Genomic DNA, 16,137 nt, shown 5'->3' with positions numbered 1-16,137 from the left:
GCTGTCCATACATGACGTCATCTATTTTTTACGATTTTTGTCGCCCCCCCCCCCCCCCCCCTAAAATCATCAAAAAATCATGCTTCGAATGACACCGTTTCCTCCTGCGTCATGCTACCATCATCCGATGTCCAGACCCCCCCCCCCCCCAAATTTGAAATGACTTAAATTTATGAATAGCCCCCTACGACAGTGTTGCCACTCTCAATATTATTTATTCTTAGGTCCAGAATATGGTAAGTTATTTAATTAGCGTTTTATTTTTGTGTAAAACGCTGTCATTTTAAAGCCGTACTTTTCGCCTTATTGCAAAGGAGTAAGGTGCAAAAGTGTAAACATATATTTCACGTCGACTCTTATTATACTATGTTATACTTATTATGGAACTTACTATGTTATACTTATTATGGAACGTAAACTATGAATTGAAAGAGCACGAAAAAGTCAATATAATACGTTTGTTGAAAAAAAAAGTCTACAGACGCTTAGGCGCGAAGGGTTATTGTCTCATAGAAAATTTGAATTTCGCGCCTTTTTCTACTGACAAAGTTGTTGGATAGACGTTAATATCAAATTAAAGAGTGGGCCTACACACTTCGCTGTGACAGAATGTGAAAGTGTCACCAAAACTGTCAAATGACTACGATAATAAGTATTCCTTTTATAATGCCACTCCACACTATGCCATTCTAAAATTAAATAAGAACGATAGATAGTCATGCGCAATTTTTATTTTTGTAGTGGGTCATAATTGACGTATATAATTACGAATATAATTTGAACATCAACCAATAATACTGGAAATGATATCAGTTATTTTTAATCAGCTATCATTCACGCGCGCGTTCATTTTGCTCAAACTTGGCCGCACAAATATTTGGTGCGAGCGAGACGCCCGCGCACGTTCGAATTTGCCTGTCACTTGTAGCAACTTGTAGGTAAGTACATACTTACCTACATACTATCCACGCGTCATTGGCACGAACTCCCGCCACCGCCCGCATTGAAACTGTCCCCGCGCGCCGCAAGGAAATGTAATCCTTAGCATTAGCGCAAAGAGTTCAAATTTGGTAGTTTCATTTAGCGAATATGTTAAAATGCACATATTTATTACATTGACCATATTTTTGTGTAATTATGTATTGAATATCACTTTGAACGTTATCAGAACAAAGTCTGCAAGAAATTATATCTATAACCATTTTTTCTAGCATGTTTAAGGCGTAAATATATATACAAGTGATACAAATAATATTGATGTCAGATTCTCGGATAAATAGCTTAATGAGGTAGTTTTATGGTAATTCAATCAAAGACCTAATTATTACTTTTTTTTTATATCAAGTTACGACGTATATCCGTGAGGCCCCGCCATTTATTGAATTAGTTATTTTCCGTGTTAATATTTTGACTGATTCCGTTGTCGACTCATTATAAATATTATTTTCGTTACGTTTACGAACTAAAAATACTATTACTATTTTTAACAAACAAGAACGGATCTTTTTTTTAACTATTTTTTTTTTACCTACTTCCGGACAGAAAGTTTGTTGGATTCGAAAATAAAGTATCTTAAAATGATCTAAAGAACAGGAATAAAAAAAAAATTGCCTATTACTAATTAATGTTTAACGTAACCGTATCTTTACTGGAGTTATTGTCAATGTCCATAGTAAAATGAATGACAGTAACGTCACACCCCGGACACTGGCGATCAAATGTATAGAAACAAACGCGTTCCTACGCACACAGTCTAAGCTCGTGTAGGTGAACGCGTACCATGCTTGTGTGAGTGAGAAAAGACGAGCTAGGGTTCCCGCCATTTTGTTGACAAGTTCGATGACCTCAATGACCCAAAACTCATTGCGCGAATTAGGAAGAAATAAGAATCATATTATGCTGTAAGGTGGGTATCTAAGCTCGATTTATACAATAGTTTTCTATTTTGAATCAGTATAAACGTCAGTAAAAATTCAGGCCACCAAAATATTACGTAAGTTGAAAACATGATTTTTTGTTCATATAGATATTGTGTTGTTTTCAGTGTGATCTGATAGGTTTAGGTCTAAAACAGATAGGGTAAAAGAAATACTAAACATAAGTACCTATTGTAAGTTGGTATTCTACTAAAACATAAAACACTTTAAAAATAACTGGGTATGTACTTGCCTTGATTCATACAATGGGAATCTGTGGAACTTTCTTTTAGTTTTGTCGTTTATAGAGCTTAAACAACCGTACACAGCACAACACACGCACATTACAAAAGGATTTGTAAATATTTGTTTAATATTTTACGTGGCCTCCGCTCTGCGCACCGCGTCGTCGCGTCCTTGCCAGCCGGTAACTGAGAGGTAACCGAGAGCGGGTGGGCGGAACTTTCAACGGGAGGCAGGGAGTGTCCATACTGTACGTTAGTACTATTTATTATACTGTGGTAACGTCGCAACAGTAGTGCAGCTGTCGTTGGAAATGCAGTCACCTTAACGTTTCCCTAGAGTAGGACCAAAAAAAGTCTGCAGCGGATTTGATAGCCCCCGCAGTGCAAGTTTAGTGTCATTTATACGTCATAATTTCATAGAAGTTTGACGTTTAAAATAACACTTCCACTGCGTGGGCTATCAAATCCGCTGCAGACTATTCTTGGTCTGACTCTATAAACATTTCTTACATTTTATATTTCAACAAAGTACCAGGCAGGACATACCTATACAGTATAAAAAGTCATTCGGGCCCTGCGACCCGTGAACGTGCCTATTCTACCGCGGATACCCTCGTCATCCCCGCAGATGACATCCTGTAGATGGAGCAAACAATACTTGCAGTCATCGTATTCTGCCGGCGGCTGACCGGTGACTTACGCACTAATATTTATACCACATCGATGGCAAACAAGCATACGGCCCGCCTGATGGTAAGCAGTCACTGTAGACTATGGACGCCTGCAACTCCAGATGTGTTACATGCGCGTTGCCGACCTTGACTAATATGAGCATTTCTGAGTCACACGAACTTAGCCGCCACCATACAATCGAAGTTTTGCTCTTATTTTACATGCTGAATAATTGACATACAACTTGTCATGGACATTCAAGTAAAAATGTATGTGTCTGGAGTATTAGGATTGTAAAGAAAAGAAAATAGAGCGACTAAACTTTTTACGTACAAATGTTCTCTATTTTCTTTGAAAAAATTAAAATGGAAATGATTTAGTTCCTTATTATCGTTTACAAAATCAGAATCAATGTTGGAATTTCCTAGTAAGCATATGAAACACTTGCTTTAAAATTTCGCAGACTTTAGTTCCATTTTACTTAATTTCTACAATTTATTGTAGGACTCACAATTTTATTAATTGTTTCTATTAATTAGTCTTTTGTATTGTTTGGCAAGTTTATTGGTTGTAGGTACCTACTATTTAGAATATTATTAATTTCAAAGTATGCACGCAGCATGTTATTTTTTAGGCATGACATTGGCTTTGTACATACACATTGGTGGATAAAGCATAATGGTCGAAATTTATCTAAAAGTACCACCTATATGTACCTACCTACCTATATTATAACATTTATAACAATAAATTCTGATTCTGATTCTGACTATTTCATTATTATAAGCGCGCTTAATGTCATAATCGCAACTAAATATACGTATATGTATAAAAGTTTCATAATGCTGAATCTACGAAATTTAATCTGTAGCCATCCACAACCGTTCTACAAGTACCAAAAAGTCGTATCAGCATACTACATTCATAATAACATACGCCATTTTAGAACTACATCAACAACACAATAGTGTGTTGAATTTGTGTTCATTATAAAAGCTTCCTTATTCCAAGAATGTGATTTAACGTTTCTTTTTGTATGAAAATGTTTATTTTGGGACATTTTTATATTAAGCTTGATGTATTCCGTTTTACGCGTTGATTGGCGTTGTGATTTGTTATTTTAATATTTTGCTCCATAATATTCAGGCCAATTCTAACGTACCTACACTGACATCAGAATGATATTTGAATCATGTTATTTAGTTATCGTGCATTTCGCTCGTATTTGTCCGTGCCTGTATTGGCACGTATCAGTGTACGTTCGAATTGGTCTCGTTGTAAGACGTCGTACATTAAATAAAAGGTGATCTAAAAATACAATGACAAGGAATATTTTAGGAATATTTTTCTTAGTACCGTAGACCGGGGTGACTTTGGAAAATTTGGGGTTACTTTGATAGATTTAAAAAGGCCATAGAATAACCATTATTCATTAGTTACTGAAAATGTTCCTGTAACTAGTTAGATTACTATATATTCATATTCACCTACTGTAAAAAATCTCGCATAAATATATACGAGTATTATGGCTTAAAACCTAAAATTTTAAAGTCGCCCCTGCATTTGAAAGTCACCCCGGTCAATGGTACCTACTCACACTACATTTACAAATTATCATTAAAATTTAAAGCTGCAATTATTTAACTAAAATAAGACGTATTAACTTCAAAACATTTGTCTCTAGCTTCAGTAGCTTTGACACAGAAACGAAAATTTTGTTAAAATTACCAAGAATTATGCCGCATAGAATATCTGTATTATTTCGTTCTAGTTCTAGTGTAAAGGACTATGCGTCAAAATTGCCCCAAAACCAACAGAGTTGAGAGTTAGGTCATTAGATAGGTATTTCTCTGTACTTCATTTCGTTCTATGGGCACCAAGCGGAATTCCATTGCAGAACTGAGATATTGGTATTTTAGTCAAAATTTCATCACCCTTATTACCTAGGCAATAGAGTCCACCGCCGGGCGAGCGCGGTAAATCATTCAGTGTGCTCGCACGGCGGTGCGCGAACATCTACCCTGCAGCAATTAATTTACTTACTTGGACTCTATTGCCTAGGTAATAAGGGTGACGACATTTTGGCTAAAATACCAATTTCTCAGTACTGCAATGGAATTCCGCTTGGTGCCCATAGAACTAAAATATAAATACCTATCTAATGATCTTACTCTCATTTCTGTTGGCTTTGGGTCCAGGCTCCATACAAAGTTGCCCATGGTCCTTTCATTCGATAACGTGATGTGCGTTCGCGTTTACTATGTCTATTTTTGTATGGGAATTTGAATAGCGCGCCAAGCGGGACGTTTTGGAAACTCAAAGTCCCATACAAAATGACACTTAACCAAACACTTTACACCAGGGGTACCTACTGAAAATTCTGTTAGGTAATCTTATAGGTACGCGTAGTAGGTGTGAAATAAAAGTTAATTTTTAGTGTTCAGCCAACTGGCAAAAAAAGATGGTGGGGTGCAACCGGCCCTTAATTAGCAGCCAGTTAACGAACAATCTAAACGTGGTGATATAGCTCGGGTCCCGGTGGAACTGAGCTGTAAGTCTACACGTCAGACCAATAGACTTCCTTCTACCCTGGAAATGTGCACAGGTTAATTAACATTAACCGTATCTTGACTTGAATTATAAAGACTTTGCAATGCTCTCTTTGCAATTAGCACACAACCTCGCACTATGCCCGCGTAATATACTTTATTGCACATAAAGGGGCCCATAGATTACCAGTTCGCTGGACGATATCAGCTTGTCAATTGTTCGGAGTTGTCAAATTTTGCGTTTAACTGACAGACTGATATCGGCCGGCGAACTGGTAATCTGTGGTCCCCTTAAGAGAACACATTGTAAAAACTTTTGTACACAAAAGGCTAACTTAATGCCATAAGGCATCCTCTATCAGTCAACCTTTAGGCGAAGCAGATAAGTTGTAGGCGCCATTATCGCCTACAACTTATCTTAACGTATATATTAACGTGTTTAAGTATTACTTCTCTTTAACAAACACATTATGTATATTATATATCGCGTATTGTATATCGCGTCGAATGATGGTACCTGTGACAGTTGATTTTTATATGGAGTATCTGTAATTTAAAATATTTGTAGACATTTTTTGAAGTTTTGCACCTTAATTTGTTAAGGAATGTAGCATAATTATAATAAAAATACGGAAATAATTATATATATATATTTTTTTAATTAAGACTAACCAAAAGATACTTAAAGGAACTGTCGTGGGGAGTAGGGAGTATCATGTGACGCGAAGCGTATAGATTTAACTGTAATTTATGTAAAAAAAATAGGTTTCGTGATAAAATACTGGTAGAATATTAACTGTTGCCTCATGGGAGCACGGCCATTTTAGACGGATGCAGCCGACGTGTCCGGTCCTCGCTGGACGATCCATAACCAACTTTTACTCTACACGTTAAGGTTCAAATTAGAGTAGCTGGTGGCAACTGTAACGTTATTACATTTCACACAGTATACGGGTAAATCTAGCTAGTGAAATTTCATCGATTTTGTAAGAGAATTAAGTTTATTATGTATACTCCAGGTCAAAAGTATGGAAACAACATTGTTTTTGTTTTAGCTAGTGGGTTCAGGGTTTATTATGTTCACAGTAATGTATATGACTGTATATAAACGAAGTCCCTCACGAATTCCTTGGCTTCCACAGCCCAAGGTCCGCCAGACTCGACTGCAAATGGCACCAACTCGTAGATAGGCTCCAGGGAATATTTATAGTACTTGGCATTAGGGAATGCAAATCGGTTATTTTTTGTATGGAAATAACCGCGGTTTCGGTTAATAACCGATAATTTCTATACAAAAAATAACCGAAAATAACCGATTTGCATTCCCTACTTGGCATGCTTCTTTAATTTACACATTGTTTATTATTTAACAGTTAGACTGGAAACAGAGAGTATTTGAAACTGATATATTTCGATGATATGATATGATATGATAACTTTAAATAAAGATGAAGGACCTTTGATAGCAAATGGTCTGGTTAATTTTTTTGTTTTAGATTTTTACATCTACTGCAATACCAATACTAACGCCATGATCTTTAGTTTATCATTTCTACAAAATCTACACTTCAAGAGTTTTTGTGTTATGTTGTGGATTTTTTTTATTAATAAATATTAGGCTTCGTGGCTCTTGAAATTTAATAATAAAATTTAAGAATTTAATAACCTGTATGTTCATTCTTAATAATAATAACTGAGTCAGTCTCGACCAAAACCTTGAGAGACTCGCTGGGTGGCTGGTTCAAAGGTCATATACAGAAAACAGTAATCTTGGATATGGCGCCGATAGTCCCGGGGGTCCTCTCTGGATTATGCGATCGATAACACAAACGCAATTTTTAGGAACTTATGTCCGATATACGATTTTTTGACCACCAGCCCTGACCACCGCCAGCTTGAGCCATGTTAGGTTTTAATTTTTTGTTTATAAGTATTTTGCCTCTTTGTATTCTATTGACTTATCGTATTTTATTTTTATATCCGTATTATAACTACTTAACCTAAGAACTTACCTAACCTAATAAATAACGAAATAACTCAGTCAGAAAACACATACCTTTTGTCACAAAGAAATTAATCCGTTTCCATTTTCCTTTCTATTATTCCTCCTTTTTTCTTTTTTTATAAAAGCCTTTTGTCATTCAATAATAATTGGATTAGGTACCCATGTAAATGAAACCAAAAACCTCATTTAAGTACGTTTATTATCGCCATCAAGAGACCCAATGACAAATTATACAATTATTATACACGAACCAATAAACACATGTATCACAGAACATTTGATAGTGCTCAAAATTGACTTGAACGGTGATCACAAGAACACAATCTAACGGGAGTACATCTGGGGCCATTTTACGGTATTAGACTAATATTATTAGTGTTGTCATGGAAACCCATTCGATGATTTTTTGTAGACTAAAAAACATTAGTATACTGTTTATAAAATGGCCCCTGAGGAGATAAGAGAGATAATGACATTTTATTGTTTTAATTTTTACAAAGACCTTACTTACAATATAGATTTGAAATTACCCGAGCAAATTACGATAATTATAGCGTGGTACAATTTATATACAAATAATTTATTAGGGGTACAAATAAAAGTACACAAATATTTGAATGAAACTAATTCGCTAACTTTGACGATATCATATTTGTAATACAAACGTATCTGTATTTTTGCAACATAATTTTATAATACCTTCGAGATTTAAACCCGCGACTTTTTTAGTCCAGAGTTATGGAAATTGCGTACAGCGACATCTACTTCAGCTGTCAAATTTGAAGCACGAAATTTTCTTAGGTTTTACACCTCTTCTACTATAATTTACGAATATCTATATCTCTCGTTTCTCCCCAAAACAAAAAAACAGGTAGCTAAGACTTTGAGAGTTTCAATGTACAATATAGAGTTCCGACAATATAGTTACATATATTATATTTAATAAGTATTTACACGTATATTATATTATCGAGTATAGATTTAGATTCAGAAGGACGATTAGTAAACACAGTCTACTATTTTATACTAAATTTTTATTTTAACACGTAAAATATTTTTTGTAATTAAAATAAATCACTCACACTCGTAAGATGTAATTTATAGGTTAGTCGGTGATACAATCTGACCTCTTTCCATTGCTCTGGCGTGTACCTAATGGAAAATATCTATTTATTAGTACTTGATGTAACTGACACATAATGAAATGCATTAAAATACGCGTGTGGGTTTACGATACGAACAAAGTGAGTTTCATAATAGGACTGTTGCTCTGTCGCATGTATTGTCGCGGATATCAGGTAGTTTTTATTAAATTCAGAGACTAACAGGGCAATTCGAGTTTTAATTATTCAATCTATTTCCAATATGATACTGATCTGTCAGTGTCAAAAGTGACATTTCTTTAACCAATTTTTTTTTTACAAAAAGCTTTGTCACTGACACATCAGTGTCATATCGGAAACCCCCAACAACTGCCATATCAACCCATATTCGATGTCAAAATCTATGTTGCTGCCCGGAATTTTGATATTTTCGGCAGCAAATGCAGTCGACTGCTGTAGTAAAACTGGTGCAGTCTAAATCCGAAAGGTTTTATTTGTTTGTTTTATTTGTTTCATAAAGATCCGATAAGGTACTTAACCTTATCGGATCTTTATAAAACAAAGCCCGGGTCCTTCACCATGAAACCAGCCCGGGTCCTTCACCATGAAACCAGCCCGGGTCCTTCACCATGAAACCAGCCCGGGTCCTTCACCATGAAACCGAGGCTGTGTCATTCACTCATCGGGTGTTGACTCAACACTTCAATATGCCGCAATGTTTGCCTTCTATTTGGGTCAAACAGATCACTGTGTTATGTCTTTCCTGTAGACATACACAAGAGTTAAGGGCTATAAAGGTTAATTTTCTTATTTAACCCTTATCCACGTGACAAGGTCCTCCTTTTATTTACAGAACTATGATAAAATCATTACTTACATGCCCATAAGCTGTTAACTATTGTCCACAGGAGAGAAAAATGTACTGTTCGCGATAACACACTAGTTTTCTCTCCTGTGGGCAATAGTTAACAGCTTGTGGGCATGTAAGTAATGATTTTATCATAGTTCTCTAAATAAAAGGAGGACCTTTTCACGTGGATAAGGGTTAAATAAGAAAATTAACCTTTATAGCCCTTAACTCTTGTGCATGTCTACAGGAAAGACATAACACAGTGATCTGTTTGACCCATTTAGATGATAAGTTTCGGAAACTCGTATCATGGTAATACAAAATCGAATCATTTAATTAACGTGCCTGGGAATACATGAGGCAAATTCGAACACATTTTGATGTCAAATTCTAAATGATATCATTTTGCCCACAAATGGTCTTGCCGGAAAATCGCGCTGACTTTCGGGTTAGCATTTATGCTGTGGTGGTCCCGACCATTTCGTGGTGAACAAATTATTTTATGTTTCTCTTTATTATTTTCATAGATCATGTACTTTTTTTCTATGTATTATTGTGTCTTATGTATTATACGCGTGCGCCCGTGAGTAAATACGGAACGCAACAAAATTAAGAACACGTTTTAACATTCCTGACAACTAAATATACCAAAAATAACCTACGTAAACTGGAATTTTTAGACACATGGCATATATATCAACAATGGTATGCTCGGTGACAAAACGCTTTTGCAACATTCTTACTTAAACTGTCCATATTTTCCATATTTTATTAGAAATATTTTTATATTCTACTATAGACATAATGACTTTGCTAAGTAACCTCATTTTACAATGATTAAAAAAAGGTTTCTTTGCAATATTGACAAATACAAAAAAAAATTGTTTTCAAATCTGTAGACTGTATTTACTAATAAGTTGCTATGAAACGATATTTAAATAAAAACTATTTAATACAAAAATATAATTAATAAAACTATTATAATTTACCTCAAATCACTCACACGACTCACAAAGTCATTTTAATAATAAGGTCATGTCTTTATAATGCTACAAAACAATTTTTGCTCTCATAAGTCACCATGAGGTGAATTCGGGTAATTACGAAAGTAAAAAAAAAACACTTTAAAAAGGGGCGAATATTTCCGAAAAGAGACTATTAATACAACCATATACGATAGTGATTTTTAAATGATTTTTGAGATTACCCGAATACACCTTACGTATAAGAGTTAAATAATGTTATTACCAAAAGATATAATGACAATATTTTCACTTTCAACCATTCAAAACAAAGCATGTTTTTTAATAAAAACAAAATTTGGCACATCACTTCGGCACAATATCTTGGAGACACTCCTCAGGCAGGGGTAATCAACATTTTTCGTCGAAACACTTCGGATGATTATATTCATAAGACTACCCCTTATTTTTTTATGTTTCTGGCAAAAAACTGAAAAGAGAGGACTTTGAGCAGGTGAAAAGGTAAGTTTCCATGCAAAATTACAGTCATTACAATCATGAATGGCATTGAATTTGGAGTTAAGATAAACCTGATCGTATTCTAGAGGTGATCAAAGAACATCCAAGATAGAGCTTTTTTTAGGTGTTCTGCCTTTTCGCAGAACTTTTTTTGGCCGAATTTCATTTGCCAACCAACATTTCGCCGACGTTTTCTCTTTGACAACGAACGATTAGCAAATTTTTGTATGACAACGTTTCAATTGGTAGAATTATTGTAAAGCAGATTATTATAATGCCTCTAAACTTTTGGAAGACTTATCATTTGTCAAATTTTTCACTTGGTCGAAGAACTCTTGGACAAATAACGTTTCGTTGATGCAACAGTTCCCTTTTTATACATTAGGCAAGTTACAAATAAGAAAAAAATACATACCTACCCATACCTACATATTTTTTGGTTGGAAATATTAAATTTATAAATATATTTATATGCTAATAATGAGTTGCGACTTTAGTCAACACTGATAGTGGTAGATTTTAATAATATGTATAGTAACAGAAATCTCATATGTGACAGAGTCCAGTTAGGTGCGACGACGAGCGAAGCGAGGAGGAGCGTGTTAGGTTGACCGTGAGAAAACCGGAACCGACTTTTTATGTAATAAAAAACAAATAAAACATAAGTCTTATAAAAAAAGGAGGTATTACAAAAAAAAACTCACTAACACATTTGGTAAACAATAAACAACTAAGTGTATATTATGCCAACGAAAACATTCTACAACATGAAAGGTGGCATTTTGAAAATTGACATTATAAAATACATACCGAATGTTTAGTTGGTAACTGTGAGGTTGGCAAATGAAAAAATAAATTTGATAAGTTGGGAAATGAAAGTTCGGCGAAATAAAATTACGCGAAACGTGAGTTGGGAAGTGATAATCGGCCATACCATTTTCGGTGATAAATAAGAGAACCTTTTTTTCATAATAACGGTTGTCGAAAACAACGAAGAGCTTATTGATTCGTTTTCTTTTAAAATCCTACGCAATATTTTTAATTACATTTACCTAATACTGTAATTTTAACTAAATTCGTTCATTTTTACTAAGATGAGTGACAAGTTTGACAGTTGACTCGTATATATTAATAATTTTACTTAAATTAATTAAAAAACTGTCTATAAACACAATAAAACAAATACACACCAACATTAATAAAAATAGTTAGAACATTGTCGAATTAATAATTAATTAATACAACAATTTACACATATTTTTTAGACTTTACAATACACTCATTTAATGTAGACACGGTATTTTAGTTAGCTTCCCAACATATGTAAATAATTACAAATTTACGTGACCTAGAACATTCAAATTCAGTGCTTGCTATATTTAAATAGTAAATTGATTTTATTTGATTTTCATATAACTATTTTCTTATTCAAAATTATAATCGACCTCAAGTCTGAACAGGACTGCATATGTACTTTTTTTTAATATTTTTTTTGAATTTGTGGATATTCTGGGTTTGTTTATATCTTAATTAATTCATCACAAACTTAAGTTTCTGATGAATATCGTTACCGTTATTATCGTTGGTAAAAATTTACAAAAAAAAAACATTTTTAAAGATAAAATCTTTAATTTACCATTTTAACGACTGCCCCAAACTGTAAAACAATTCGAATTAGTGCGATTATAAAAGTACAAAATGAATTTGAGATCTACTTTAAACATTCAAAAAATATTCAGTGTAATCAAATCCTAAATAAAGTATGTGGTAGAGGGAAAACATTGTAAAAAGTACACAATGCAGCACTGGTTTATTTTTTCATACACTGGGGGTCAATCGCAGCTATTTTGATAACGATCAAATTCGCTCAACCACAAATAACTTTATTTTATATTTTCGTATTCACATTTGTGTCACGTTTTTTAATGAATTTGTACAATAGAGACTGGATTTCATTCTGTATATTTTTGATGGATACGAATTGTATATATTTCACATGTGTAAAAAAATGGCCCTGTTAATCTGACTTAAGTATTTAAGTAAATTGATTGAGTTAATATCTCTTAAAGTCACGCCAAATTCTATGAAACGTAATGCGCTTAATTTGGCAAAATCTTTTAATCTCTATTGTCCCGATCACATTGTTTGCTATCCCTGATCCCGCCGAATAAGGGTTGTCACAACGTAATTATAATTAGCAGCGGGACGGAGAGTAAGCAAGTCGGCGGTGGTCGGCAACCTTTTCGATCCTGATAATTTATAATTTAATTACAGAACTGGACTTATCAATGAATTCTGTTACCATCTGTTCATTTACGATGAAACGGATCTGTTCATTTACGAAGAACGGAAACGGATACAAGTGACCATTATTAAACCTATATTGTAGTTAATCCGTATATTTCACAGTATTAAATGTAGCAGTGGAATAGGTGTTAAATAAATCTAATTAAATTATTATATCTACCTACTAACCGTACTAACGTATTCTCTTTTTTCATTGCATGCTCTTTTACATATAAAATTAAAGCTATTACGACACTAGTTTGTATTAAAACAAACTAAAACAAAAAACAATCGACTGCCTACTTAGGCCAGGATTTGAACCCGCATAGACACATCCACAATTTCATCAGCAAAACGGTTTGTAACTTTTGTGAGGTCAATTCGAACGTACACTTCGACATCAAATATCTAAATTTACTCATTACATGTGAATGTACCGAGTGAGACGCACGTGAGAATGAGAAAAAAAATACATCATTTTGATGTCAAATGTAAGTTTTATGTTAAAGTAAACAGCTGCGATCGACCCTTGACGGTAACGATTATGGTTCCGTTAACATTAGTCCTAAACTATACTTCAGTCAAGGCACTTTTACACAATAGATGCAGCGACGCGCCGGCCAGGAGCGCCAGCGCCGCCTGCGCCGTGCTCGAGCCTGTTGGTAAAAGGAAAATGTTATACAAACAGTACTAAGAAATGACGCTAGGTGGCGCTGATACTACCAATCAAACATGACCCTATAGTTCGTTATTTTTAGCATTAGAAAGAAGGTAAGCGATCTTGACATGTCTTCTTATTAAAAATCACCATTGAAAGATAAGTCACAGCAAATATGTTACAATAATAAATCATATACGATCTTTTACATTCTTTTGCTTTCATAAGTAATATTAACAATTTTTTTAAAGCGTTTATCAATATTTTTAAATAAAAAGACACGTCAAGATTGTTTATCTTCTTTCTAATGCTAAAAAAATGAACTATAGTCATTATTGTCAGTTGTTTTCTGATACGAATTAATAATTATCAGACATCGTAACTTTTACAGCATTTTTGGTGCAGCGGAGTGGTGTTAACGGAATCGGTATAAACGATTTCAACCCTAATGATTAATTATCATTAATTACGTTAATATTAACCTTAGTTTACTATTTGAGTTGGAATTATCTATACCAATTCCGTTAACACCATGCTGTAAAAGTTACGATGTCTGATAATTATATACCTATTTGATAATGACCCGAAAGGTTTCTCAGGTCGAAAATTTGTATAAAACGATTACCTTATTGACCGAACGTTACCGAAGGTCTCCGTTTCAGCTTGAGTAAAAATGCTTTCGTATGTTAGCATGTTCTCCTCTAGCTCTTCAGGTCGTAATAATTCTCAACCGATTCTCGTGAAATTTTGTGAGCAGGTTCGAAGATAAAATACCTATATTTCTCTAGTATATTTGTAATATTTGAAAATGGCGGAGCCGAATGTATGGCTCCGCCATTATTTATTACTTTTTGGCTGTATTATAACTTACGACCCTCAATAACGAATATTTCACGTACTTAAACATTAATATCAAAAAAGGTTAGGGACTGCTGCCAACGTAATATTTCAAAGCAAATACCAGTTAGCTCATTCGGAAAAAATGTTTCCAGCTGCAGTCACCGAAAATCCACATAAATAAGATATTTAATCGCGCACTCCGTCACCACCCTTGATGGATAGACGGGGGACCATAATTGGGCGGACAGACGGACGGACGGACTGCGAGGAGATGAATGATGATAGATTTCTAAATCATAGTGTGGTAGGAAGATTTATTGTTTAACAGCGACATTATTATGTCGTTGTATTTACGTTGTAAAACAATCTGTCAGTGCAAAAAGGCGCAAAATTCAAAATGACTATGGGACCGCATATACAGCGGCCGCACTGGTTGCCTTGCCTCGCACCGCACTGCACTTACAACTTTCATCATTATTATATAATATATAGAATTAGACCAAGACAACGATTTTGATAGCACTCGCAGTGCAAGTATTATTTATACGTCATAATTTCATAGAAGTTTGACGTTTAAAGTAACATTTGTACCTATTTCTTGTGCTATCAAAATCGTTGTAATTAGTATTATAATTTATATAGTAATGATAAAGTCACTCACCCGAAGCTGTGAACATGGATAAATGCGGCGACCGCGCCACAGCGAGGCTCACGTTAGTGGACCGCACGTACGGCGGCCGCACCGGTTGCCTTGCCTCGCACCGCACCGTCACTACGCCTCGTGGCGTGCTGATCGTCAACCGTAGGGGCCGCCAGCTCATTCGCAGACCTTCGTCGTTGGCGACTGTCACTTCTGTGTTGCCTTCCCAGGGTTGGATCTGGTAGGATAAAGAAAAAATGGTTTAGTTATTATGGTCACTTGGTCAGTCCAACGCGAGAGTTATACCTACGTTCCAATATTGACTACTTAATTTGACCCAAGGATTCACATGGCCGGGCCCGTCGAACAGTAGTGACGTCCCCTAGCTGCTTGGGACTCCAGTTATCAAATAGGCACATTATACAGTATGACTATACGTACAATTTCAGGTTTTCCATCAATGTACCACTGTATGTTGGCGGGTGGCATGGCCGGGCCCGTCGAGCAGTTCAGCATGACGTCCTCTCCCAGCTGCACACTGCTCGGGACTCCGGTTATCACCGGGTCTTGCTTTAGCGTCACTGCCGACAAAATATAAAATGAATTACATTACCTATGACAATCCGACGAATGCCAAATGATATGGCTGGCAACAGTGAAGAGGGATATGAATGCCCAAATCCCATCTGAGATGACCCAAGACCGAGAAATTAGCTCAGATTTGTGATTTGTCCGCACAAGTATTAGTGCGAGCGAGACGCCTGCTATCTGATATGATCCCAATATCAATCTAATGTTGGTTTGATGTCTGTTGACGTTCGAATTAGCCTGGAAGAGAGGCGTGGTTTTAAAAATAGAAACCTGGTTCAGATAGGAGGACAAATAAACCAGT

The 16,137-nt window shown here is 35.1% G+C and overlaps 1 protein-coding gene across 1 annotated transcript in view; it reads right to left on the bottom strand.

Moving 5' to 3' along the window:
• Positions 1 to 13,611: 13,611 nt before the first annotated feature.
• LOC134791744 (uncharacterized) overlaps positions 13,612 to 16,137 on the bottom strand; it is a 63,661-nt gene continuing 61,135 nt past the window's right edge. Inside the window, exons 4-6 of the mRNA XM_063762885.1 lie at positions 15,687 to 15,826; positions 15,267 to 15,483; positions 13,612 to 13,763 (exon numbers count right to left, since the gene is read on the bottom strand). Of these exons, the coding sequence (XP_063618955.1) occupies positions 13,678 to 13,763; positions 15,267 to 15,483; positions 15,687 to 15,826 (443 nt within the window). The 3' untranslated portion in view covers positions 13,612 to 13,677. The remainder of the gene's footprint in view (positions 13,764 to 15,266; positions 15,484 to 15,686; positions 15,827 to 16,137) is intronic.

The sequence above is a fragment of the Cydia splendana genome, chromosome 6 (assembly GCF_910591565.1).
Source record: "Cydia splendana chromosome 6, ilCydSple1.2, whole genome shotgun sequence".
NCBI lineage: Eukaryota > Metazoa > Arthropoda > Insecta > Lepidoptera > Tortricidae > Cydia > Cydia splendana.
This window is presented reverse-complemented; position numbering and strand designations above follow the sequence as displayed.